This window comes from Lygodium microphyllum, chromosome 30 (genome assembly GCF_053477565.2).
Source record: "Lygodium microphyllum isolate KBCC chromosome 30, Lygodium_microphyllum_v1.1.10, whole genome shotgun sequence".
In the NCBI taxonomy this organism is placed as follows: Eukaryota; Viridiplantae; Streptophyta; class Polypodiopsida; order Schizaeales; family Lygodiaceae; genus Lygodium; species Lygodium microphyllum.
This window is the reverse complement of record NC_141164.1, coordinates 83,105,110-83,132,131: the sequence shown is the minus strand read 5'-3', so window position 1 is coordinate 83,132,131 and position 27,022 is coordinate 83,105,110. Positions and strand designations below refer to the sequence as shown.

Here is a 27,022-nt window from a genome sequence, read left to right as displayed (position 1 = left end):
CTAGACGAGTCATCGTGTTGGTTGCATGAGGAATGATAGCGGTGGTGAATTCATCTCCCACAAGTTTTCCGAGTTTCTACAGCAGCATGGCATCTCTCACCATCTCACCTCTACCAACTCCCCCTCTCAAAATGGAGTCAAAAGCGTAGGAACCGGACAGCCATGGAAATGGCACGCTCTATGCTCTTCGCGGCAAAGCTCCCTGAGTGCCTTTGGGTTGAGGCTACTAACACTACAGTTTATATCCTCAACCTATATGCGATTGCGACTCTTCCTCAAAAGACCCCATACAAGGCATTCTTTAGCTCTCGGCCTATCATATCCCACTTCAGAGTCTTCAAGTGTTGTGTATACACACATTCGCCTGATGATAAAATAGGAAAGCTCGCTCCCCGAGCTAATCTCCTTATCTTTATCGGATATTCCTCCGAAGTGAAAGCCTACCATTTGTTCGGTCCTCCAATGAACAAGACGATCGTTGGGAGGGACGTCATCTTTGACGAGAGGGATATCATGCAATCCTCCGCACCAAATTCCGATCCGATTACTCCTTCCACATCATTGGAGATCCTGCCTACTCAACCTGGTCTAGTACCCACTCCTGGCCTACTTGCGGATTCTTCAACTCCTAAGCCCCTCCGCGAGACCCATTACCTTGCTGGTACCTACAGACCATGCAAGATTCGGGGATCTTACCATAGGATTCCACTCAGGAGGGACCTAGAAGATCTGCTCGGCTTGCACCTCAAACATCATTTGCATCATTTACAGCTGATTACATACCACATTCTGAGCGGGACACATGGCACGAGGCTCTTCAACATCCTCAATGGCAGGAGGCTCTTCAGCACCCTCAATGGCAAGAGGCCATAAAGAAGGAGCTAGAGAGTATTGATTGAAACAAGACTTGGACATTGGTGGATCATCCGAGCCACAAGAAAGTCATCGGGATGAAGTGGATTTTTAGGACCAAGCTAAAGGCTGATGGGATTTTAGACAAGTACAAGGCTCGCCTTGTCATGGAAGGGTTTCAACAAAAGCATGGTATTGATTATAAAGAGACCTTCGCACCTACGAGGCGGTTAACATCTTTTCGGTTATTACTCGCACTAGCCACTCACCATGCAAGAACCAAATCTGAAGCATCAGAACCTGCGGGATAAGAAATCCCTAAGTCAGAGATCCCCCTCAAATACCGAAGAATCCTCAGGGCAGCTTGCCAATGCACCTGTTTGGGTTCCGTCATGAACCTTGCCAAAAGACCCACATCAAAACAAAAATCAACATGAGTGTTAAGAAGCCAAATCAAGGATCCAATCAACTGACGGTAGCGTGAAGCATCCATCACGGGAGAATTTGAGTGTGAAGTGGCCTTCCAATTCGGATCCATAGGAGTAGTAATGAGCCGACAAGTCTCCATCTCAAAAGTCACCAAGAGCTCCTGAATGTACCTCTGCTGAGAGATGAAAATCCCCCTCTAAGACTGATAAATCTCGTGACCCAAGAAGAAATGAAGAAGCCCCAAATCCGTCATCCCGAATGTCTGATGTAAAGTTGTCTTGGTCTCTCGGACCTTCTGTGCATGATCCCCTGTCAAAATCAAATCATCAACATTAAATACAAACAATACACGACCAACCTCGGAAGTGTGCACATAAAGCTGCGGATCGACCATAGAGCGTCAATATCCCAACTTAGACTAAAGAAACTAGTCAATCTTCTTGTTCCATGCACGGGAGCCAGCTTGAGGCCATACAAGGCCTTCTTCAACCTATAAGCTTTCCCATCCGAGGATCCAAAGCCAGGAAGCTGCTCAACATAGATCTCCTCCTGCAAGTCACCATTCAGAAAGGCCGACTTTACATCCAACTGATAGACAGGCCATCTCCTATGGCCAGCCAAGGCAAGAACAGCTCAAATAGTCGCCATACGAGCAGTGGGGGCAAAAGTATCATGGAAATCAAAGCCTAGGCACTAAGCAAAACCTTTAGCAACAAGGCGAGCCTTGTGCTTGTCCAAAGAACCATCACTAAGGTACTTGGTCTTGAAGACCCACTTGACACCAATCACCTTCTTGTGAGAGGGATGAGGCACAAGAGACCAAGTGTCATTCCTCTCAATAGCCTCCAACTTAGCTTCCATGGCCTTCCGCCAATGATCAGACTGCAAAGCCTCCTTCACTAAAGTGGACTCTCGATCCTGCATAGCACGGGTCAGCAAACAATAGTTGGAGCAAACAAGCTCCGACGAATGTGCCTGGTTCTGCCATGATTTCCGCGGTCCATCCTGCAGTTCCCACTCCTCAGGGACCCCCTCAATCCCTGAATCTCGGAGTGTGTCACAGGCCCAACGAGGAGGAAGGCGAACCTCTCCCCGTCGCTCTCCGTCTGCTGAAGACTCAGGAACATCCACTGGCGGAAGCTCCTCAAAGGTTGCCGGTGGACGAGAAAACTCTGAATCAGAAGAAGGATCTCCATCTAGAGACTTTGGCTCCAAAGGAACTGTCTCGGGAGCCCAACTCTCCCTTGGATCTCCAAGGACGGGGTGCTCCTCACCCCCCTCTGTGGCCAGAACTTCCACGAACCGCACATCTCGGCTCGTGTAGACATCCCGCTCTTCACCCGCCGGAGGCGATGAAAAGGTAAAATCTGCAATGGAAGGCCTCAAACACAGCCTTCCTTCCCTTCGAACAGCAATAACCTGCAACAAATTCACCGATTAGACTCCTTTCCCACACACCCACGCTCGCTTCAGCCTTGATCCGATGCGCAGCCCTCCCACTTGCCCTCGAATCCTGGAAACGCAGCCTTGTGTCGCGCTGAAATCTCCTCTTCAGATAGGTTCAACCCTCAATCAGTCCATCTTCACCGCTCTGATACCATGTCAGAGTGCAGCGATGCAGAAGCGTAGGACAAAGACTGAGAGAGAGTTAACACAGAGAGAAGAGAGAGAAAAGGAGACAGTGTAAACGTAGAAAATCTGCGGTGTAGTATGTTGTATAAGAGTGCAAAAATACACAAGGGGACAGAGGAAATATATGCATATGTCTCCAACTTAATGACCTCGATCTCCGTCAGCCCGAGCATAGTCTGTCTCAGCCAACAGATCCCAAGATCAGAATCTGAAATAATGAATACTAGAGTGTGCCACAAAACCGGCTATAAATAGTCGAAAGATAGGAAATAACTGCAGTAGGTCAGCCGACTGCAGTAAAAAGCTGTCCAACTGCAGGCTGGTACGTGGCATCTGCGCAGTCTATTGATGTGGTTGCTAACGTGCTCCGCTGTCCACCAACTGTCCAAGAAACGACTGTCTAACAAACTCTGGATCCACCCTATTCGTGGCATTGCATATGGCAATCTCCAAAGCAATTCTCCCTAGCTTGCTTACTTGCTTTGCTTATCTTGCTTGCTTCACATCTTTGCTATATTTGTATCACCCACACCTTAGCCATTTTCCTTCTTTACCAACACCCAGTAATGGTCGGGATAGTATGCTTGTTTTGTGAATGTCTTGGGTCTGACCATCCCTTATCACTCACCCGTTTGGAGCACGAATACTCAATAATAGGACGAAAACTGATTTGAAACACTCACTTAATATTAACTCTATCAAAACTACAAAGCCCTCCACAAAAAAAAAAAATCCATAGTTAATTCCATCCACCTTTGCAGGATTTGGTAGGCCATTGGGCAGCCGTCATGCACCCTTTGTCCGATGCCCTGGCCTCTCTTGGGTGATTACTTGGACTCCCTTGGTAAGATAACCATCACCTCTGTAGTCTTAGTAGGGCACTGGGCAGCCGACGCACACAGTTTGTCTGATGCTTTGACTGCTTTGGGATGGGACGCCTTCGAATAAAAGATAAAGAAAAAAAAGGACTTGGCTAGCCTACTTCTCATGGCACCATCGTTGGGCCTAAGAAGGGGTGTTGAGCTAAAAATGCATTAGCTTCACTTAAACAGCCCCAAAACCGGCTTAATTAAGAAAGAAAACTTGTTTATTTAAAAGAAATGCATTCCTAGAGAGTGTCTGTGTCCCATAAGCACAAACCCACTTGGGAGGGCTCAAACTTTCTATAAATAGGTATGCTACCCTCCACTCAATCTCAATTTCGTTTTTGCATTTTTCAGGTGTTTTCAACTTGCTACCCACACCCCGTTTGCGGAGGACATCACAGTCCAAGCTGTCCATTGCAATCTTCACTCATCTAGCACCCGTTTCCAGCCCTCCATCATTTTGCTGATGTTTCCTGCCATGCAACTATTGCTGTCCACCCATCCAGCTATCGTACAGCCTACCATATCAGCATACTAAGGCGTTTATAGGCCCCAGCTGCCACCCTGCCAGTTTTCTCTCTCCTCTCAGCTACCGCTGCTATTTTTTCTCTCCTCCCTGCTGCATTTTGCAGTTTTCTCTCTCATCCAATTGTCGCCATCATCATCTCAGCCTGCGTTTGCAGATTTTCTCTCTCCTCCGTCTGCATTTACAGAACACAGACTCTCTAGACTACCATCTACATCATATCCAGCCACACACACGCTGCATTTACTATTGTTCGACACTCGAAGGCTGCCTTGCCTATGATTCGGAATCCGTTCTGAGTACAACACACTCCCTAGCTCATTACCCTTGCCCTGATCCTTAAGATACAGGAGTTCGAGGTTCAATATTCATTCACTACTTAGTGTGTTTGCTTCATGAGCATTGTATATTCAATAGTCATATCACTTCCTTCATTCTCTATGTTCATTGTCTCTGAGTTACCCTAACCCTAACTGTGTTCTTCTATCAATCTATGCTTTGTTGTACAATGTTATTTGTGTTTCTATGTTAGGGTATTTCTTCACAACTCATGCATTTCATGGTTGAGCAAGAAGCATCCCATTGCAGGTAGGAACATGGTAATTCATATAGGAAGATTTCTTCTTCACCATCTTCTATCCCAATGTGCCATTACTTTGATCCTCTCCCAAGAGCAATCTACAAACTTACTTTGATCCAAGTCCTCTCTCAAAGGTTGGTCATCATTCTCCATTGTCAAAGTGAAGATCCATCTCTGCTAGTCGCAATTACCTCCATAGGATGTCCCCTTTCAAGAAGAGACTTATCAAGGTTTGAGAAGTGCTTGTATTTGTCCTCCACTTGGAAGAAACTCCCTCATTCACTGTCTCTACCATAACTCTAGGACCTTTGAGTCCCTACTATATCTCCCATCTCTCTTTTGGCAAGTCTTGAAAAGTGTTGGGTTTACAATTGCAAGAATGCACACACGTAGCTTGGATATAGAAAGTATGGGGGAAAGAAACCCCCTATTGCCTTAGTAGTCCTAAGTGTGTTCACACATATCAGAACCAAAATATGGTAAAAAATCTCCCTTGAGAGTGATGCACTTAACAAGAGTTCATACTTATGTATTGGGAAGTGCTAAGCTTGGGGGATGATGATCGATCCACAAAGGGGAGTAAATCCAAAGCTTTGCAAAAAGCTTCAAACTTCTCATGAGGCAAATCCCTTCCGAAAAGATCTGCAAGGTGTCTTGTGTTGACTAAATTGATTTCTCTTGCAGAGATTCTCTCTTTAACATAATGATAATGCACCTCAATGTGCTTAGTGCAAGCATGGAATATTGAGTTCCATCATGCAACTGCCAAAGCACTTTGATTGTGAGTGAAGATGGTGGTATTAGATCTTTGTTGAACATCGTATCTTAACAAAAAGGTGTCTAATCCAAACACACGCAATTGTAGATATGCAAGTTGCCCTGTACTTAGCTTCACAGACTAATTGGAGTTAGTCAATATTTCTTGAGTATCTAAAGAAAGCCTAGACCTGACTACTTGCTTTATGGACAGACGGAGACATTGGCCATACTAGAGGATGAAAATACTGAGGTTATTATGAGTCCCAAGAGAGTGGCACTTCTCAAACCTGGATATATCTCTTCTTGAAAAGGGACATCTTACTAGGGGCAATTGCAGCTAGCAAAGACAAGGCCTTCACTTCACAGTGGAGGATGATAGTCGGCCCTTGAGAGAGGACCTGGATTAGACAAAGTTTGCAGGTTGCTCCTGATAGATGATCAAAGTAGTGGCACATTTAATAGGAGATGGTACATCGACTCAGACCAAGCTACTTGCTTGATGGAGGAATGGAGACGCTGGGCATACCAAAGGATGCCTGTACAAAGGCTATAGCGAGACCCTAGAGAGAGGGTTTGGAAAGACCCATTCCTTAAGAGATCCGACAATGCAACCTTCTCTGGATAAACCACCAAGTTAGGGAGAAGGATTCCAATGAGCAAGATCAGAGCGGAGCCAGCAGCCACTCAATATTGGCAAAGACAGGGCATCTTTGCAGCTTTGTTAACAGATTCTTGGAGGAGATTAGATGAAAGCCTCAGACCCAGGAAGATCTCTGCCGATCACCCATAGAGTTTGGCAGTTGGCACCTAGCTTGATTATGGCATGGATCTGTATCACATGCAAGATGTGGAGAGATACAAGAGACTCAAAAGGCACTGTTTATGGGATTCTCGAGACTTTTTGTAGTTTGTATTTTACCTCAGGTTTTCCTCTGAGGTGCTATTAAGAGATTCTTCTTTTCTTTTGAAAAAAACAAGATCATGAGCGCATTTCTGACAAAAAAGCCAATAGATATCCAGGGGATCATGCTGCCCACACCAAACATTGGTAAGCTTTTAGATGTGTAACTCATAGATGATAAATTACAATGCAGTGCACTTGGATGGGCATGAAAGCAACTCCAGCGCTTTTTTAGTAGCAATGAAGATCTTTATAGAGCTTTCAGTGCTCTCATCAGTTGTCACAAATGCTATAGACTTTAGGTCCATGAGTTGGCACCATTACTTCTGAGCATCAGAAAAAAGATTCCTTATAGACTCTCTTTGGTATGAAAGATAGATGTAGCTAACCAACTCCTCTGCTGGTATATCACCTTTTGTTGGGTTATCTCTGGCATATGCATTGACCAAGTGAAGTGTCTCATTGAGAATTTCAATTGGTTGAAAGAAAATGGAAACTTATGCAGGGCAGATTCCCAATAGCTTGTAGCAAATGCAGAATGACAAAGAAAACACAGAAGCACTCCTCATGGGATTGCCCAGCCCAAGAGGTATGGAGGAGAGCTCTTAGGGTGGCCTTCCATGGTACAGATGAGACTATGATAGTGACTTTGTAAATACTTGCATGGGTCACCAACAAAGGTCTAGCATGTGGCTATGAGGATATTTAGGGGACTTGAGAGCACTTGAGCATGATTCGCACACCACATGACTTCCAGACAGTGAATCATGGGGGCAATGTCACAAAAGCGAGCCAATTGCTAGTATTATTGCTTGGTACACCTGAATGGCAATATGCAGTCATGTCATTGAGACAGAGGACATATCCACAGCAAAGATGCTCTCTAGAATCTGCATAGAGCTCATCCATATGCTTTATGGGAGTTGGAGAGCTTTGAGGCCCTAGGCAGACTCAGAGCTCGTAAAGAGGAAGAGGAGGAGGAGGAGATGGTTTTCTTGATACATGGGACTGCTGCATCTCCTTCCACGTAGAGCAACATATATTTTCCCATTATAGACCTCACAAGCTCTGAGATTGAGATTGTCGATTGAAGATTGCATCAACCACAGAGACATGATAGCTACATGTAGTTTTGACCATCTTGCTTTGTAAAGAAGCAAATTGATATTAAAGCCACCCAAATCGTCTTGTTGGTGGCATATACATCTGGTCCAAAATCTCACAAGAACATGTGTACCCAGAGGACTGTTGACTTAATGCTAAGCTATTTAAAACTAAGTACATGTAATAATTCCCTCTTTTTAGCTATTTAAAACTAAATACATGTAATAATTCCCTCTCTTTAGAATAATCTCTCCATAATTGTGTAACTCTCCTAGCATCATTGTTGAGTACATATTTTCAGTAACTGTTTAATTTCAAGTCTGTTACCTTGCAGCTTATAAGCCTTTCCTTGTGCCAATCTGGTCGATGGTAATTTCAAATTGGCTAGAGAAGGAGCCAAGTATGAGCCTGAGGGATCAAATAAGTAGAGACTTCCACTTGTTACCATCAACAAGAACTCTGTTATATTATAACAACTCAAAAGACCTCCACCGTAATTACTACTTTGTCCTTGTGTCCTCCCAGATGGAGACATCTGTAAATTACAAATTTCCTCCATAGTGAGCTCCACTCCTTCCAAGACAACTGTCAAGGCAGGACCTTGGAGTTGACCTGAGACCACACAAGAATATTATTAGCTGAATACTGTATGTTTGTATAAAATATCTATTACATAAATTCTGAAAGAAAGCTGGAGAGTATAAAACATTATTGGCATCCTTCAGTCATCACTACTGCGAACTATCAAAAACATGTGTCGTTAGACATCTCAGAACATGTTTCTATACTTGACAAAAAGTACTTTTTAAAATCGTTCTCACCTAAGTTTGGTTGGAGAACAGAAGTTTGAGGGTGTAGTCGCTTGTCATACACTAGATGAACCCTTTGTGCTTTGCATTTGTTTGCAACTTCCAAAATATCAAACAGTAAGAGCTCGCTGTCCCCACAATTTGCAAGAATGTTGGAGATATCCTCAGCTGCAAGACAAGGAAGGTCATTAGTCATCTCCTTGTCCACAAAGGACAAGTAACGCAATGACTTGGCACCAAGTCTATCTGCTAACTCATTTCGAACATTTCCATGGACAAAGTGTTTCGTCTCTGCAAACTGCGGCATGCTTTTGGATATCCATGGAGCATCATTATATATGAGATCCTTTGCAGGAGTCAAGATCCCATTGGAATCCGGCACCAGAACTGCACTCAAAATACCTTCACTCAATGACATGTTCCCCAAAGTTATACAATCATCAATTGCTTCTAGAAGCCTCACTGCAAAGTTGAGGTGATCAGCACTTAAAGCTTTGCCTTTCATATCAGCCGATACACGTTGCAAGATATGAATAAAATCCATAACACCGCACGTCTCCTTCACCCCTAAAGCTGAAAAGAACTCTTTGAAGCCAGACAATTCAGATGGAACTTTCTGTAAATATGGTTTGAAATTGACAGGACTATCAAAAACAGCTTCAGCTGAATGAACAAATTCATCTCCAACCCACACCCAGGGACTACCTTCAATCATTGATCTCAAATTAATGACGTTCTCAGGGTTCATAGATGACTCCATCAGGCTGTAAAGTGATGGGATAACTTCTTGAAGGGTGTTCTTGAATCCTTGAGTCTTTTCTTCTGAAACTGACCCTGATGAATATTCTGACAGCAATTGTTTGTGACTATCTGATATCTCAATCAGTTGCATGGCCAAAATACTCAGATTTGGCTTCTCCAGCCATCCAAGTCTAGACATAATTGGAGTTGAGGTGAGATCATCTTCAAGTATACGCATACTGGCAGAGACATGCCACATCTGTGATTTTGGCCTCACAATTTTAGGAGGGGCCAGAAGAGTTTTCAGTCCTTTGGGCCAAGGAAGTTCTGGGATTGGAGGATTAATCAATGCAGGACACCAACTAATACTAGCCAATTCCATCCAAAACTTCTTATCATAGTCTGCAATTATCCTGTCAGAGGATCCAGATCCTTGCTCGCTTATTTTACAGGGACCACTTAAACTGCCCTCCACCTGATCCCCCTTTTTATTCTGATCTGCAGTGCTTAAAAGAAGCAGTGAATCAGATCTCATAACACCATTAGACTGATCAAGTTCAAGGCCCAAATCGTTCATGTATGCTAGCAATCTCTTTCCCATCTCAAAAGCTCTAGCTTCATCCAGAGAACTCAGAGTGGCAATTGACTGCGCACTGTCTAACAAGCCACTTACACCCAAGGATCTTTTAAGACCTAACTGTACAAGCACATCCAATATGGCATCTGTAGCAAAGTTCTCTGCAGGGAAACAACTCTCTCTGTCTAAAAGCAATTTTAGTTCTTCCACACGAGGGTCATACAATCTGCATACACAACAAAAAAAAAACATTACCACAAGTGACATTACCACTAGTAGAATGTCCAACCATTTTCTAAGAAATCATCACCACACAGGGTAAGGCAAAGCCACTCCTCTTTGGTGCCATCTGCTTTAATCATGAAAAATGTTATTTGCAACTCTGTTCTGATTCGACAGTACATAGTTTTCTAACTGTGCACTCTCTTCTAACTATCCTTCTAAGTTTGACACTGAAAGTGTTTTCTCTTATGAATGAAATGCAAGTAGCCACTCTGAGATCCTTGAGTTCTAATATTGATTGAACTAAGCCTGGCATTATAAATGAGTGAAAAGTCCTGGGAACTAGATTGCCAAGTTGCCAGTGTAGTGACCTTTAATAGCATCTAGATATTCCAAAGTTTGTCTGTAGAACCTGATCTAAAGCATATGTTAATCTGACTTGGGTTATATAACCTAACTTACTTGGAGCTAAGTACATTTCTAATAACCTGATCATTTTTTGAAACTACATTGGTCAATGCATACTGTATAGCTAGTGTAAAGCAAACATCTCTGCACACATGCATTAAAACTATGATATGGTATAGAAAGTCTGAGATAGAAGCATACTCTTTTGGGGACCTAAGAGCACCCTTCTTAGTTCCAATGATTGACAAACCAGATAAAATGTCTTTGATAGAGGGGACATCTTTCTCCAGAACAGAGAAATTAAGCAACAGGTTTCGTATAGTTCGAGTGAGAACATGCGAAGGAATGCTATTCAACCTTCTAAATGCATGCTTTTCATAAAAATCATGTTTTCCTAATTGTGTAACCCCTAAAAAATCTGAGAGAATCGCTTTCTCTTTATCTGACTCAGCTTGTATAAAGTTGTCATCCAGAAGTTCAGCCTCTACACCATCTGGTGGGAAAAAACGTGTAGGAGACACCAGACTGACACGTATGAACTTTCCATAAGTTTTGAAAATTGGAAGATGCTTCAATACTTCGATATGTACTGCAGTTAGTTGATCACTGGAAAACCATTTTCTTTGAAGGAGAAACCCTCTGAGTTCTTGGTATTCGGATTCTGACACTTCCTTAAATAGCTCCGTCAGCTGTTTATACCCACCACCACCAGCAAGTAGAGCCTCCAAAAGTCCTGATGCTGTTGCATCATGCACATAGTCCCCTAGCTGTGGATGATTGATAGCCAAAGTTGAAATAACCATGAAACAGTTCATCTTCTGAAGCAAACTAACCATGTTTTCACTCCACCTATCCCCTTGCAGTATATTAGAGCCTTTTTTAAGCTGCAACAAATGACCATCAGAAGTAGGTAATAGTGGCCATTCAAAAAAAAACGAAAGATCTGTACTGGCAGAGCTCAAAACCCTCCAAAATAACTCAATCCATTCATGACTAGGATGCCCTGCTTGTGAGGGCATCCAACGAATCAACCTTTGACCATGCCAATCTGCAGGAAGAATTTTTGGAAGTAGGTCCTTGAGTATGTCCGGTGATACACATACAACATTTGTACTTTTAGTTTGAGATAATATTTCAAGCTTTTTGAATAAATCAGAATCAATGAAGCGGTCGACAAGCCTTTCTGCTAGTGTATCCTTCAGGAGACTATACTCTGCCTCATTTGCCAGAAAAAAAGTTTCATTTGTGGTGACATTACCAAAAGTTCCAAACATTCCAGTTGCAAGTGGAATTAAAGGCAATCCTTGCAATTTTTCAGCAGCATCTTTTCTTTCTATATCACTGAGACTGTATTTCAAACATGCAAGCATCGCAGATCGGCTTTTCAAAGCTCGCTGCCGTCTAACCAGAGAATTGCGAAGCATCTGAGGTGTTAGGTACTTCAATGTAGGACAAAACTCTTTGAACTTGTCTACCACTGAGTTAGGTGCATTCACTACCATTAGGCCAGCATCAGCAAGTGCATTTCCTAATTCAACCATATCTGAGTATGAGTAATCTGGAAAGACTGCTTTCTTTGCTGAGATCCACTGACCACCTCTGGCAAATGTGTAAAGAACTGGCAAATCCAATTGGGAAGCTGATTGATAAAACCCCCGCAACAAAGTTAGCCATGGCTCTGGGGTCAACACAGTTGGCCATAGGGAAAAGTACCCCTCACAGGGACCTAAGTGACCGGCAGCAGTAGCAAGTAGGTGAGCATAAGCAACAGATGCGACCTCCTCTAGCAAACATGAATTCCATTCTGAGCGCAGCTTTCCTCCTCCAGCCATATCATCACCATACCATATATCTCTGCGATTGGATGACAGTTCAAAGTAACCATTCACATGGATAGGAAGCCCAGTGTATACAGGTAAAGGTAGAAAACAGAAGGCACGCCCATCTAATTTTTTATGTTCTTTAACTGAACCATCCATCCCATTTTCATCGCTCTCACCTAATTTTGCAGCAACACCTGCCCAAGGAACAAATCCATGGACTCTGTTCTCCTGAGTAACAGCCATCTCTATAGCCCGTTCTCCTCCAAGACAATCACTTACCATCCAGGACTGAGTTTTTAGTCCTTTATTATCCTGAAGGGTGATCTCAATTTTCTGGCAATCAGATGGAAGGTGATTCTTTGGTGCCTTTTGCAGTCTTTTGTAAAAATAGTCCTTCCCAGATTCCTGATTGTCAACTCCAGAAACAAAATTGTACACTGATTTAGCCCCTCCATGATGTCTTTCAACACGGTAAAGCATGTTCAAATCCTGATCCAATCCCTCCCGAATATATACAGTGATGCAATTAACATTGTGCAGAAAGAGAAGTACTTCTGAAGCAAGAGCCTGAAACTTCTCAAACAGACTTAATATCATATCAGGGCTGTAGGCCTCCTGCTTGATGAGACTATGAGACGCTGTGACAGCAGTTCGCAAGGGAAAACGGAAAAGAGTTCCATGGTAAGGCTTTTGCAAGTCACAACCAAACAGCATGAAAGGGCGACATTGATCAGGAAATTGCAAAGCTATTCCACGACCAACAAAATTTATTTTTAAACCAGGATGTGAGGGGGAAATTCCAGGAAGATAAGTTGCATGTGGATCAAACATGACCAAAGTTTCACCAGATACAAACCCGGGTACATCAGTAAAGTGATAAACTGAATTAAAGCCCAGACCAAACCGTCCGACTGTATGGGGCTTCTGAAGCTTATTGTCTTGTCCGATACGTGAAATGGCATGTAAATCACTTGTAGTAAATACAGAGTCATTGAAACAGTACAAGGCTGGTCCTTGCCAATCTGACATCTTTGGAGAAAGCACAGACGATGACCCAAACTGACTTTTGTCAAGTAAAAAGCTTACCTCTTTGGCACCAGCATCATCAGAGTTTTGCAGAAGTTCACATAGAATTCCTGGACCATCTGCATACATCTCAACAATGTGTTTTAACCTCGTTGTTAAAGCCTCATGTTGACCAAATGCTTCAGCCACTCCATGTAAGGTCACATTTAACGAATCTGAACTCTGTGCAAGTAGCAGTCTGCGCAAAGACTTGACACCTAGTTTGTCTGCTACCTCACTGGAAATATTTGCATGTACAAACTGCTTTCTCAAAGAGACCATGCTAAAAGGCAGGATATCATGGGTTGGCTCTGCTAACAGCCAAGGAGCATCATCATAGACAAGATCTGTTGAAGGCTGTAGAATACCATCAATATCTGGAACAGAGAGTGATATGTTCACTCCATCAAATCCTGAATCTGTTAAATGTTGCAATATCCAAATCACCATTTTGAGCTCCTGGGAGTCCAATGGTGATCCATTCTTTGTTTTCCTCATTCTAAACAAGATATCAGCAAAGTCTGGTATTGTTAAAGACTCTTTGACACCTAATTCTGTCAGAAGCTCTCTGAAAACAGCCAGGTCAGCAGGAACGACCCACACATATGGAGCTAAATGAAGAGGCCCATTCAACACAACATGCTCTGTGCTCACAAATCTGTCACCAAGCCAGATCCAGCGACTTCCTTCCAACATGGCCTTGACAATCTCAAGTTTATCAGTGCCAATCATTGTGGTCAAAAGTGCATAGATCTTTGGAATAACAGTTGCTAAAGATTGGCTTAGCCCTTTATTGTTAACATAATTTTTTCCCAACTCCAGCAGCTGTGCAGCAAGGACATTTCCACCCAAAGATTCAATCCAGCCCAACTTTTGGGACAGAAAAACAGAATGACATTCTCGATTCAATATGCGCAGACTTGCTGATGCCAACCACAGGTCTGATGGAAGGCGGACCAGTCTAGGAGGAGCAAGAGGAGTAGTCACTGCTGGCCAAGGTAGCCCTGAATGTGGCAACTGTACTAACACTGGACACCAACAAACAGATGCTAATTTACTCCAAAACCTTTTGGATGCCACAGAATCCATCCTCTGATGGTAAAAAATGTCGGTTACTTTCAACAACACTTTATTAATTTTATCAACAGCTGGAGATGGGAAAAGCTTAAGTGCATTCTCCTCCAAATATGACAAAAGAAGTGACCCCCGTGCAGTTGCCTCCTCAGGACTCTCTTTCATAAGCTTCTCAGCCTGGTGAGCACTCTGAAGGATTGTATCTGGTGAAACTACAGTTTGTAAACCAAGAAGCCGCAGAGCATCAAGGATCTCTTCTGTTCTAAATTCCATAGATGGAAATGTTGACTCTTCATCTAAGAGTATTTTAAACTCTTGAATACGAGGATCATATAAAGATCTAGGAGTCTTTAGCTCTCCTCCAGAACTCGGAACAAAAGCCAGCTTAGTCAAGACATCCTTGAAAGAAGAGTCCTGTACAGTAAGTATTGGAAGTTCCTTCAAGATTGTGAGCACTGCCTGATTACGAACATTGCTAGTTAACTCATCAAAGCAACTGATCACCCTACTTCTGAAAAAGAAAGGTTTTGTCATCTGCTCAACCATCAGCACTGCTGTCATTACATCAATCTCTTCTTGCGATTGAATGTATAGAAACTCAGGTCCTAAGAGAGATTCATCCACGTCAGGAGGAGGAAGGTACTTTTTGGTACTGGCAATATCTGTAAAGACCCTTTCTGTGCAACCTACATTTCTATAGACTTCAAAAAGTGGCAAAGACTTGAGAACCGTCAATTGGTCCTCCAGCATCTGCTTTTCTTTAAACCACTTGTGATCAAGAAGAAATGCACGTAAATCACACCTCTGATTGTCACTTACAGCAGAAAATATTTTCTCGTAAGTGTATCCTTTACTAATAGCAACAGCTGAAAAAGCAGTCAAGATGCCAATCCCAGTTGGAGGATTCACATACTTAGACAGAGCTGGGTGTTCAATGTCAAGTTCAGGCCTCAACAAATGACAACCAACACTAGTTAGGATTGTCTCCAGGTTTTTCTGTAACACTCCACCCTTTATGATCTTTGATGTTCTTTTGGCAATACACAAAAGTCCACTAGTAGTGGGAAGAATTGGCCATCTCTCAAACAAATGGAGATCATCACATGAATCTCTCAAAAAGGCCCAGAAGGAAGATATAAACATATCACTGGGATGGCTCTCCACAGAATTTGGCCTCCACTCTACTTCATCTTTATTTTTCCATTCAGCTGGCAGAATTTGTGGAAGAAGATATACAAACTCAGTAGCAGTTAGTAAGCAGACATTTGAAGTTGAAAACTGAGCAATTTGATACAGTCGTTTTTGGAGAACATTGCCAATTTCTCGGTCAATGAGCCTATGTTTTACTCTTTCCATCAATATTAGTTGTTTGTCTGTACAAAAAAAATAAGATAAGTTTTTCGTCTTCCTTTGAAAGATCCCAAACTTGTCATCTGCCAAAGGAATAAGAGGCAGTTCAAGAAGGTAATCAGCTGCCTCTTCATCAATCACATCCTCGAGACAGTATTCAAGTAAAGTAAGCCCATCTGTCCTTGCAATATGATGCCCATTGATACCTACTTGTCTGAGGTGATGTCTTACAAGATTCGGACAAACTACCACGCACTTGCAGTAGTGAGAGAACATCTCTCGCAATGTTTTTGGTAAATGGACTACTGGCAACCCTACTTTAACAAGTGCCATGCCCAGCTCCTCTGCATTTGTCGAGAATTCATCAAAAAACAAAGCTTGTGTAGGAGTAACCCATGTTCCTCCGTTTACATGTGAGTGCAAAAGAGACCATTCAGCCACATTCTTGTAGAACTGAACCACCACGGTTTTCCAAGGATCCACAAAAGTTCCAAAAGGCCAAAATGAATACTGGAACCGGTTTACCTCAGGAACTATTGAAAGTAAATGGCAATATGATGGTGCTACTACGTCCTTCAGAAGGAGGTGATTCCACTCTGATCGAATCTTTCCCATACCTTCCATATCAGCCCCATACCATATATCTCTCCGGTTGGAAGAAAGCTCAAAAAAGCCATTGATATGCACAGGAAAATTGGTCTTGACCGGAAGAGGAAGAAAACAGAAGGCTCTTCCATCATTCACGCCTTGGTCATTACCCTGAAAGAAACAGAAGCTACCAAACCAAATTTTAGACCATTGTTGAAATTGAGAAAACAGAAATTATGAAAGATTTTCAGAAGCCATGACAAGGAATGTCCGCAATGACCTATCATGAGAGCTTTAGAGGTCTCTTCTGATGTGATTAAAACAGCCCTCATGTGAAACCAACTGTGAATTAGAAAAGTTCGGCATAACAAATTAAGCATACTGCCTCCGTGATTCAAGACCACAACATTTTATGATGTTTCATATCTGTGCGTAAATATACTTGGAATCGAACCCATTTTGGCATCTTAACAGATGACGATATCAATCCTTTCTTGGTGGCCTACCATTTCATTTTTTAGATTGATATGACCATGCAAAAACTTCTAACTTTGACAGGTTTAAATGAAGAGATTTTTACAAATGTTTAACTTACCTTCTTACCATGTTCTGAGATGTTTGCCGCTACAGCTGCCCAAGGTAGCAGGCGAACACCATGTCTCTTCGCAATCATTGAAGACAATGCACCAATCCTGCTAGTTGATGCTTCTAAACACTGTACAATTACAAATGACTCCACCTTCATGTCAACCGTTTCAGTATCTGAGTATCTTCTTGTCACAAAGCTTAAGGAGAAAGAATCCAACTGCTTTGGGACTGGAGTCCCATGAACAGAAGCCCAGGCTTTAGAGAGCCTAGGCAAGCCATGCCGATACCAGCGGACTGAATCAGTTAATGATTCAATAGAGCATGAAAAAAGAAGACAAGGATGTGTGGAAGTGGGACTCCAATCATAAATCTTGATCATTTCAACATTCTTCAAAAACAGCATACACATACTGGCTTCTAAATGAAGCTCATCCAGCAACCGAACAACATCATCCTCAGTGTAAAATTGCTTTGAGAGTTGGCTTCCAGCAGCCTGAGTGGCTGTTCGCAAAGGAAAGCGAAAGATGGTTCCTTCATAAATAGTTGTCATGTCACAACCAAAGACACAATAGGGTGAGAACTGATCTTTGTACTGCTGTAAAGCAGCTGAGCTAACAAAATCAACACGTTTGCCAGGATTGACAGCTGATATGTTCGGCAGAAACTTGCAATGAGGATCAAAAAAAACAATATGTTTTCCACTGACAAAGGAGGGCAAGTCTGACAAGTGGTACACCGAATTAAAGCCCACTCTGGAAAAAAAATCCGAACATCAGAAGTGACAAAAATTTTCTAAAAGTGAGAATAACAATAGGGCATACTCTAAATTTATTAAACACATTTATCTTAATTCACATATATGATGACCTGCAGCACTTCACAAATAGCTTGTCAGTGCAACTTGCAAAAAGAGAAAACAATTAACCATAAAGATCAGAGACTCCTCAATCACCTGATCTGGCACCTGAATATCCACTTGTATAATTCAGCACGCTCCACATTGTTCATTGCCTTAAAAGGTGACTCTTTTTCTTTCCATCTGTTTCTCTAGTGCTTGTCATCAATCAAAACAAGACAGTGGGTACCTTAAAGGCAAACCAGAGCAATTTGAAGATCTCTTATATTATGCAGACACTCCGTACAGTAAATTGCCTTAAAAGTGAACTCCCACCCGGTTTCTCAAATGCTCATTCATCAACCAAACCTAGACAGTATGTGCATTGGTCTTGCTTTAGCATATGACCAAGTCGAACTAACTCAAGCAGAGTCAGGGTTCATCGCACAGTAGCTTTAGCCTCTAGCAGTGCTGCACACCAGCTCCACTGAGGCCACAGGGAAGCATGGAAAGTTGAAAAAAGTATTTGGGAAAGGCTGCAGGAAAGCATGGAAACAATGGCAAAGGGCTCTTTTGCTTTTCAGAGGGAGACCCAAACTACTTTAGCAGCAGAAGCTCCAGCAACAGACTTGACCAAAAGCTGTTACTTGCAGCCAGATCACAAGTGTAGTTAGTAACAGGCTGCTGCTGCAGCAGGTGTCATTACTCTCCTCTTAGGCAGCTACTTTACAGCAGAGACATGACTGGGCGATTACTTTGGCTACAAACATGGTTACTCCTAGGCAGCTACCCTCATCAGTACTGGGCTCACTGGGCCAGTCCTTAGTATATAAGAATGTCATAGCAGCATGTATAGTGTGTGTTGAGTGATCAACAGAGCAGAATTGTGGAGTATAGCTTTGCGTGTGTAAAGAGTTACGTGTGCTAAAGCTTAGTTAAGGTTTTGCCATAGTAAACTCAGTTGGCTTCAGCTAGGTAGCCCCCATGGTTGTACCAACCACTACCTTCTATTCAGTTCTGAGTTTCTTATGTGCTTAAGTATCATTCAGGAGCCTGTCACAGAGCTGCCCGAACCCCCCCCCCCACTATCGCATCTTGCATCCGCCCCCCCAATCCTCACTCAATGGAGTTAGATCTGCATGGCATTGTTGTACCTCACACACATATAGTGATGTTCCCAAATGGACACACTTGTATACATGATGGCTCACCTAGACATTAGATAGGATTTTTCACTTTTCACGTTCCTGATATCATGAGGATATTCTCTTGTACATGGATATGTCTCACCTAGACACTAGATAGGATTTTTCACTTTTCACGTTCTTGATACCATGAGGATATTCTCTTGTACACGGATGTCTCAGAGGACGATTTGTTCTTTAGTAGACATTAGCATATCTTTTTTTCTCTCTGATACGATGATGTGTGAATGCTGACCTGAATGTACTGATACGACAGTGATGGGTCTGACTGACGAGGGGGTACTGATAGTGATGGCTGAGACTGACAGTGACGGCTCTGACTGACGGGGAGGCTCTGACTGACACGAATGTGCTGATGCGACAGTGACTGCTCTGGGGGTATTGACACGGATACCTGTAATGATCAATGCACTGACTGACAGACAGTGAGTCTGGTCCCAGCACAACAGTGAGACTGTTCCCAGCAGGAGGTTGCTCATCAGTCAAACAGGCAGAAGGACCTGCTTTCTTGGCATTGAGTGGATGTCTTAGATTGCTAGATGGCAGAGACTACTGGGAGGAGGGTATATAGGAGGTACCTCACTCGAGGCTTGGCTCTCCAAGGTGGCGACACGGCATGGGGCTGTTGCGCGTCACGCTTGGGCATGGTTAAGTGGCTTGGGGCCTCCCGCTGGAAAATAGAGTGGGAAAGGTGAGTGAATTGAGTGAAAAGTGAGGGGAGGGACTAGTTTCTTTCTAGGGTGAGAGGTGAGGGGGTTAGTGAGATAGGCCGGGGTTTTCTTCCCTAGCCCTTGTGTAAGCACCAAAAAGACTTGTGTTACCTTCGAAAAGGCTCCTCGCACGCCAGGGGGAGATTGGAAAGGTTGTCATTGGCCCAAAACTCGTGTCCCAACCAATTGGGCTGACCACAGGGGGCATTGCATCAGAGGGGCAGTACAAAACTCCAACTAAATATGAAAAGTTTTACTATAGACAAAACAGAAGGAGAGCTGGGGAAAATGCCACTCCCACAAGTGCCAAGTGATGGACAAAGATGCAAAGGTTGATTGCAACAAATGGTTTGGATGACGTGAAAGCCGTCATAAGAGCCAAGATTGCAGCAATATGTATACCAATGATGGACAAGTTAACAAGTGACATGAATGCAATGCATGAAACATGGGGAAAGGAATTAAATGCTAAAATGGATGCAAAAAATGGGAAATCATGCATTAATGGCTAGGATGATGTAAAATACAAAGAAATCAAGGCTGACTTGCAGGTTGATATGACAAATAACTTGAACAAAGTAAGCGATACCTGGAAAGTAGATATGGATGCATTGAAATCTGATACAAATGCACGCATAGCAGCCAAGGATATGGAGATTACTGAATTGAAAAGGCAGCTAGAGGCATGTAAGAAAGAATTAGTGACACACAAGTCAATGATGGATGCACAAACAGCAATGCCAATTGCACCGGAATTAAAGAAAGATGTGGAAAGTTTAAAAAAGGGCATGCTGTTAGACAGTCATTTCCTGGACAGGTGTTGGACAGCAGAGTACGGCAGTGCCACATCAGCAGGTGCCACGTCAGCACCTGCAGTCAGACAGTTTACTGCAGTCGGCTGCAAGCTGGTGCAGTTATTTCCTATTTTCTCGCTATTTATAGCCGGTTTGTGGCATACTCCAGCATCTATTCACTTCAGATTCTGATCTTGAGATCTGTTGGCTGAGACAGACTGTGCTCGGGCTGATAGAGATCAAGGTCATCAAGTCGGAGACATACACAAATATTTCCTCTGCCCCCATGTATATTTCTGCACTCCTATACAACATACTACACTACAGATTTTCTGCGTTTACACAGTCTCCTTTTCTCTCTCTCTTCTCTCTGTGTTCACTCTCTCTCAGTCTATGTCCTACGCTTCCGCATCGCTGCACTCTGACATGGTATCAAAGCGGTGAAGATGGACTGACTGAAGGCTGAACCTATCTAAAGAGGAGATTTCAGCGCGACACAAGGCTGCGTTTCCAAGATTCGAGGGCGAGCAGGAGGGCTGCGCATCGGATCAAGGCTGAAGCGAGCATGGGTGTGCGGAAAAGGAGTCTAATCGGTGAATTTACTGCAGGTTATTGCTGTTCGAAGAAGGGGAGAAAGGCTGCGTTTGAGGCCTTCCATTGCAGATTTTACTTTTTCATCGCCTCCGGCGGGTGAAGAAGGTTTGCGCAGTGGAGGAACCAGCCCTAGAAGGCTGCATTTACACAATCAAAGGGGGCTGATTTTGCGTTTGTGCAAGTATTGCAGGTTAACATGTCTACAGAGACTGATTTGGAGTTCCGGGCAATCATGGACAGGAAGGTGCCTGTTCTACCAGCTCTTCCATCGGATCAAAAGCTTGATGGTGACAATTACCGCATCTGGCAGGTAATGATATTGGCCATTTTGGAGTCTTATGATTTGGCGGAACTGATGATGGAGGAGATCAACAGGCCCTCGGTGAGGGATGAGTCCAAACTATCTTCCAATGCTCATGCGGAGTTGACCAAGGCCCAGTCTCATTGGAACAAACTGAATGCCAAGATTCGATCTTTTCTGTTTCTATCTTGCACTACAGCCGTGATAGCTCATATCGAGCACTTGACGGTGGCTCAAGAGATATGGCTGGAGCTCGACCAGATGTACGACCGGATGACCATAATGAAGAGGGTTTCTTTGGAGGTGCAGATGCGGACTTTGTCCGTGAATAAGTCTTCTTCGCTTCGAGAACACATCAACATGCTTCGGCAACTTTAGATGTAGGTTCAAAATGCGAGGAAGCTTATTTCCTCTGAAGACATGGCGATCACTTTACTATCCCAATTGCCGCCACAATTCGGTACTTTTTATTCCGCTCTTATTGTATCAGGGCGGGAGTCGACTCTTCAGTGGGAAGAGTTGGTTCTTCCTATGGTCTTGGACCAGGAGGAACAACTGAACGGACAGAATGCTTCCAAAACGGAGGCATTGGTTGGTCAAGCCTCTCAGAAGAAGGGGAAGGACCAAAAGAAGAAGAATGAGAACAGTAAATCCAAGAAGGACAAGGAGAAGGAATCGACTTGCCATATTTGTGGAAAGACCGGTCACTGGAAGAAGGATTGCCCTGACAAAGACAAGAAGGATACCAAGAAGGACACGAAGGATTCTGGAGCGGTGGTTGCGCCCTCATCAGCTGCTTTTCTACATTCTGGAGCAGTTAACATGTCTACAGAGACTGATTTGGAGTTCCATGCAATCATGGATAGGAAGGTGCATGTCCTACCAACTCTTCCATCGGATCAAAAGCTTGATGGTGACAATTACCGCATCTGGCGGGTGATGATGTTGGCCATTTTGGAGTCTTATGATTTGGCGGAACTGGTGATGGAGGAGATTAACACGCCCTCGATGAGAGATGAGTCCAAACTCTCTTCCAATGCTTGTGCGGAGTTGACCAAGGCTCAGTCTCATTGGGACAAACTTGTTAGCAGATATTAGTCAGCTCATGGTGTGAGTCTGTGTGCAGAGGCTGGGCATTTTATGTAGCATTTTATGCAGTATTTTATGGCACATTTTTGTGGCCATTTATGATGTATTTTTTAGCATTTGTTGCTGGCCGACCTGCATTTTATGCTCCCCACTTTTGTGGCTATTTATAGGGCTCCTCCTCCACAGTCTTCGGTGCTTCAGCCATCAGTGGAGATCCTTCTGGGAGAGAGGAGCCGGTGCTGAGGAGCCCACGCAGCCAGTGACTCACCGTTGTATGCTGCTGTCTCGTGTTCGATATGGATTCCATTTCCCGAGCATACATCTGAGTTCTCATCTGTCTACTGTGTTCATTCTTTCTTCTGTCTTGTGTTTCAGCATTTATTTCAGCATATTCTTTACGCTTCCATTGCTGCACCACTTCTGACATGGTATCAGATTTCAGGCTGCAACCTATTTGTGCTGTGTTTTCTTGCTGTTTTCAGGATTTACACCCTTCTTGCTGATCAGGCAGCTGTCCTTCCTGCTGGCGACTGCTGATTTCCTGCTGGCGACAGTGTTTCAGCATTTGCGTTTTGCGTTTTTCTGGACAGATTTGCGTTTACTGCTGTTCCACTCTTTGCTGCCCGTGTTTCCTTCATCAAACTGCTGGCAACAGTCTTTAGCCCCTGTTTCTTCAGTTTGCAGCCTGCGTTTTGCTGTTTACAGCATTATTTTTGTCTGTTTTTTCTGATTATTCAGGCCGTTTTTGCTGTTTTTGGCAGTTTTTGACTAATTTTTTGACTTTATGCAGCAGATTTTGGCTTATTTTGGTCAGCCTTTGGGTTATATTGCATGTGAACTCACTATTTTTTGGTGTTTTTTGGTTGCGTTTTGGCTGTGCTCACTCTCCCAACGACCCTCTTTTCTTCTACTTCTCTTTTCTACCTCCTCCAGATGGCCCCTCCGTGCACCTCAAGTGAAGATAAGTTACATGGACCTGATTATCTCACATGGATTGCTGTCATGAAAGCTTGGTTTGTGCAGAAGCGGCTATGGTACATCGTCTGTGGAGCTCTTGCTCGACCTCTCCGTCCTTTTCCTCTTCCTGAAGACTTTGATGAGGACAACCATGAGGAAGCAGTGCTCACATGGGACTCGGACAATGCCCGTGCTTACTCGGTGTTGCTTCGGTGTATTTCTAAAGTGGTCTTACCGGCGGTTACCTCCTGTAGGACATCTCCTGAAGTATGGCAGAAGTTGCAGCAGATGTACGAGGCACCTTCCACCATGCGGGCCATCACACTTTATGGCCAGCTCCAGCAGATGAAGTTTGAGCCGAAAGATACTATTCAGTCTTTTCTTCTTCGTGTTACGCAGGTACAGGACCAGCTTCGGCACATGCAATCTGCTCTTCCCGAGGTGCATCTTGTCGGGACGGTCCTCTACAAGCTCCCCCCGGAGTTTGATGGAGTGGCCAATGCTTTGCGGGCGCAGACATCATCGACTCCTGTCAGTTTTACACATATGACCTCGATGCTTCTTGAGCATGAGGCATCCTTGAGATTACAGGGGCGGCTTCCGGCACATTATGGAGGTGAGGCTTATGTAGCTTTAGAGAGGGGTGACGGGAAGAAGAAGTCGAAGGCCCAGTGTTACCACTGTGGCAAGAAGGGACATTTCCGGAAGGACTGCAAGAAGTTAGCGGCTTCCAGGAAGAAGGAGCAGAAGTCAAAGCGGGATGCTGACTCTACCGATGAGTCCTCTCCTTCATCAGACTCCGACTCCGATCCTCCGACCAAGGAGAAGTCCAAGGCGCGGCAGGGATCCTCTTCTTCGGATCGCGGGAAGGGCTTGGTGGCCCCTTTCTCGGCTGCTTTCTAGTGGTGGTGATGCGGTCATCCCTCACGACTCTCTTTTGCCAGAGAGGGAGTGTGAGCGGGTGTTGGTGGGGCTGCAGTGCCTCATCTATATTTTGATATAGATGCACAGGATCCAGAGAGGGATGTCCCTGACGCATCGACGGTATCTGGCAGTGAAATCCTAGAGACTGGAGTTGATTTCTGGGTTCATGATGAGCTGTTCTTCTTGACAGAGAGCGAGAGGCTTTCGTCTGGAGCTCACATGAGGGGAAACTTTGGTGGTTTGGCCAAAGGCGGGGAATCCATGGTCACATGTTCAGAGACATGTTTGGCAGATTGGCTTTGTATGTCCTGAGTGACATAGGTGACATTACACAAAAAGCTGCTATGATTCTTCTCTATTTTCAGGTGTTGTTGGTACGATCGACATCGACATCAGATACTCTCCGAGGCTTCTTGGTGGTGGGCTGGCCACTCACCGCTTGGACATCCATGGTCCTTCTGGTGTTTCTTTGTTGTGTAGTTTATTATTCTCCATCATTGTACTATTTTATTGTATCAGATCACACATGATCTGAGAGAGGGTGTTAGCAGATATTAGTCAGCTCATGGTGTGAGTCTGTGTGCAGAGGCTGGGCATTTTATGTAGCATTTTATGCAGTATTTTATGGCACATTTTTGTGGCCATTTATGATGTATTTTTTAGCATTTGTGCATTTTATGCTCCCCACTTTTGTGGCTATTTATAGGGCTCCTCCTCCACAGTCTTCGGTGCTTCAGCCATCAGTGGAGATCCTTCTGGGAGAGAGGAGCCGGTGCTGAGGAGCCCACGCAGCCAGTGACTCACCGTTGTATGCTGCTGTCTCGTGTTCGATATGGATTCCATTTTCCGAGCATACATCTGAGTTCTCATCTGTCTACTGTGTTCATTCTTTCTTCTGTCTTGTGTTTCAGCATTTATTTCAGCATATTCTTTACGCTTCCATTGCTGCACCACTTCTGACAAAACTGAATGCCAAGATTCGATCTTTTCTGTTTTTGTCTTGCACTACAACCATAATAGCTCACATCGAGCACTTGACGGTGGCTCGAGAGATATGGCTAGAGCTCAACCAGATGTACAACCGGATGACCCTGATGAGGAGGTTTCTTTGGAGGTGCAAATGTGGACCTTGTCTGTGAACAAGTCTTCTTCGCTTCGGAAACACATCAACAAGCTTCGGCAGCTTCAGATGTAGGTTCAAAATGCGAGGAAGCCTATTTCCTCCGAAGACATGGCGATCACTTTACTGTCCCGGTTGCCGCCACCATTCAATACTTTTTATTCCGCCCTTATTGCTTCAGGGCAGGAGTAGACTCTTCGCTGGGAAGAGTTGGTTCCTATGGTCTTGGACCAAGAGAAACAGTTGAAGGGACAAAATGCCTCCAAATCGGAGGCATTGGTTGGTCAAGCCTCTCAGAAGAAGGGGAAGGACCAAAAGAAGAAGGAGGAGGACAACAAATCCAAGAAGGACAAGGAGAAGAAATCGACTTGCCATATTTGTGGTAAGACTGGTCACTGGAAGAATGATTGCCCCAACAAAGACAAGAAAGACACCAAGAAGAAGGACATGAAGGATTCTAGAGTGGTGGCTACACCCTCATCAGCTGCTTTTCTACACTTAGCAGTCATTGAGGACTCTACATCGAAGACTTCTGATGCTGCAATGACAGCTCTCTAGGCTCAAGAGTGGATTGTGGACAGTGGTGCCTCACGACACATGACTCCTCCTTCTGATGGTGTTGCCCACTTGCAACCTTCGAATGGGCAGATTCTAACTGGAGACAGCTCTTCTGTGTCTATTGCTGCACGGGGTGAGATGCAGCTTATTCCAGATAGATGTGGTGATACGCACACTTCCGAAGTGTTGCATGTGCCATGCTTGGGGTATCATTTGCTTTCGGTTCATAAGATTTGTGCTCTTGGTCTCTTGGTGGAGTTTTTGATAGTGATATTGTTCGCGTACTTGATCATGGATCGAGGAAGCTTCTCTCTACAGGGTATGAGGAGGATGGTATCTACAAGTTGAAGTCTTTCCCAGCTCTTACCTCTCTTCTTCTTACCTCTCAAACACAGTCCGAGCTTTGGTATGCTCAGTTTGGCCACCTAAACTATGAGTACCTTCGGAAGGTGTCGCAAGGGTCGTTTGTCCGAGGATTGCCGGACATAGTAGTGAGCCATCAACCATGTGTCTCCTGCATTCATGGAAAACTACATCAAGAAGCGATTTCCAACAAAGCTTCTATGCGGTCTACTTCACCCATGGAGATTGTATCTACAGATCTTTGTGGCCCAATGAGGACCGAGTCCCTGAAGAGAAGCTTGTACTTCATGTTGATCGTAGATGACTACAGCAGAATGACTTGGGCCTATTTCTTGACTTTGAAGTCGGAGGCTTTCTCTCACTTCAAGGATTAGCTTCTCTTTGAGGAAACCGTTCTGGCCGGTGACTAAAGACCTTGCGTTCAGACAAGGGAGGTGAATTTATGTCTAATGAGTTTACTCGTTTTTGTGCAGAAAGTTTACTAACACCAACACTCCACAAGAGAATGGCATTTTGGAGCGGAAGAACCAAAGTGTGATCGAGATGGTGCGCACCATGATGGAGCACCGACAAACACCTCAATTTCTGTGGGTGGAGGCCATGGCTACACATCCTCTATCGATCTCCCACTTCTGTTGATGACAAGATGACACCTTTTAAGGCTTACTTCAGGACTAA

The 27,022-nt window shown here is 44.0% G+C and overlaps 1 protein-coding gene across 2 annotated transcripts in view; it reads right to left on the bottom strand.

The window, feature by feature from the left end:
• LOC148010054 (Zinc finger, C3HC4 type (RING finger) family protein) overlaps positions 1 to 27,022 on the bottom strand; it is a 204,293-nt gene that overhangs the window by 153,703 nt on the left and 23,568 nt on the right. The window contains exons 2-5 of one of the 2 annotated variants that reach the window (XM_087672510.1): positions 16,902 to 17,646; positions 10,608 to 16,477; positions 8,471 to 10,002; positions 7,977 to 8,261 (exon numbers count right to left, since the gene is read on the bottom strand). In XM_087672510.1, coding sequence (XP_087528636.1) covers positions 7,977 to 8,261; positions 8,471 to 10,002; positions 10,608 to 16,477; positions 16,902 to 17,646 — 8,432 coding nt within the window. Of the gene's footprint in view, positions 1 to 7,976; positions 8,262 to 8,470; positions 10,003 to 10,607; positions 16,494 to 16,901; positions 17,647 to 27,022 lie in introns of those variants that run through there. The other variant, XM_087672511.1, reaches the window with a different exon arrangement.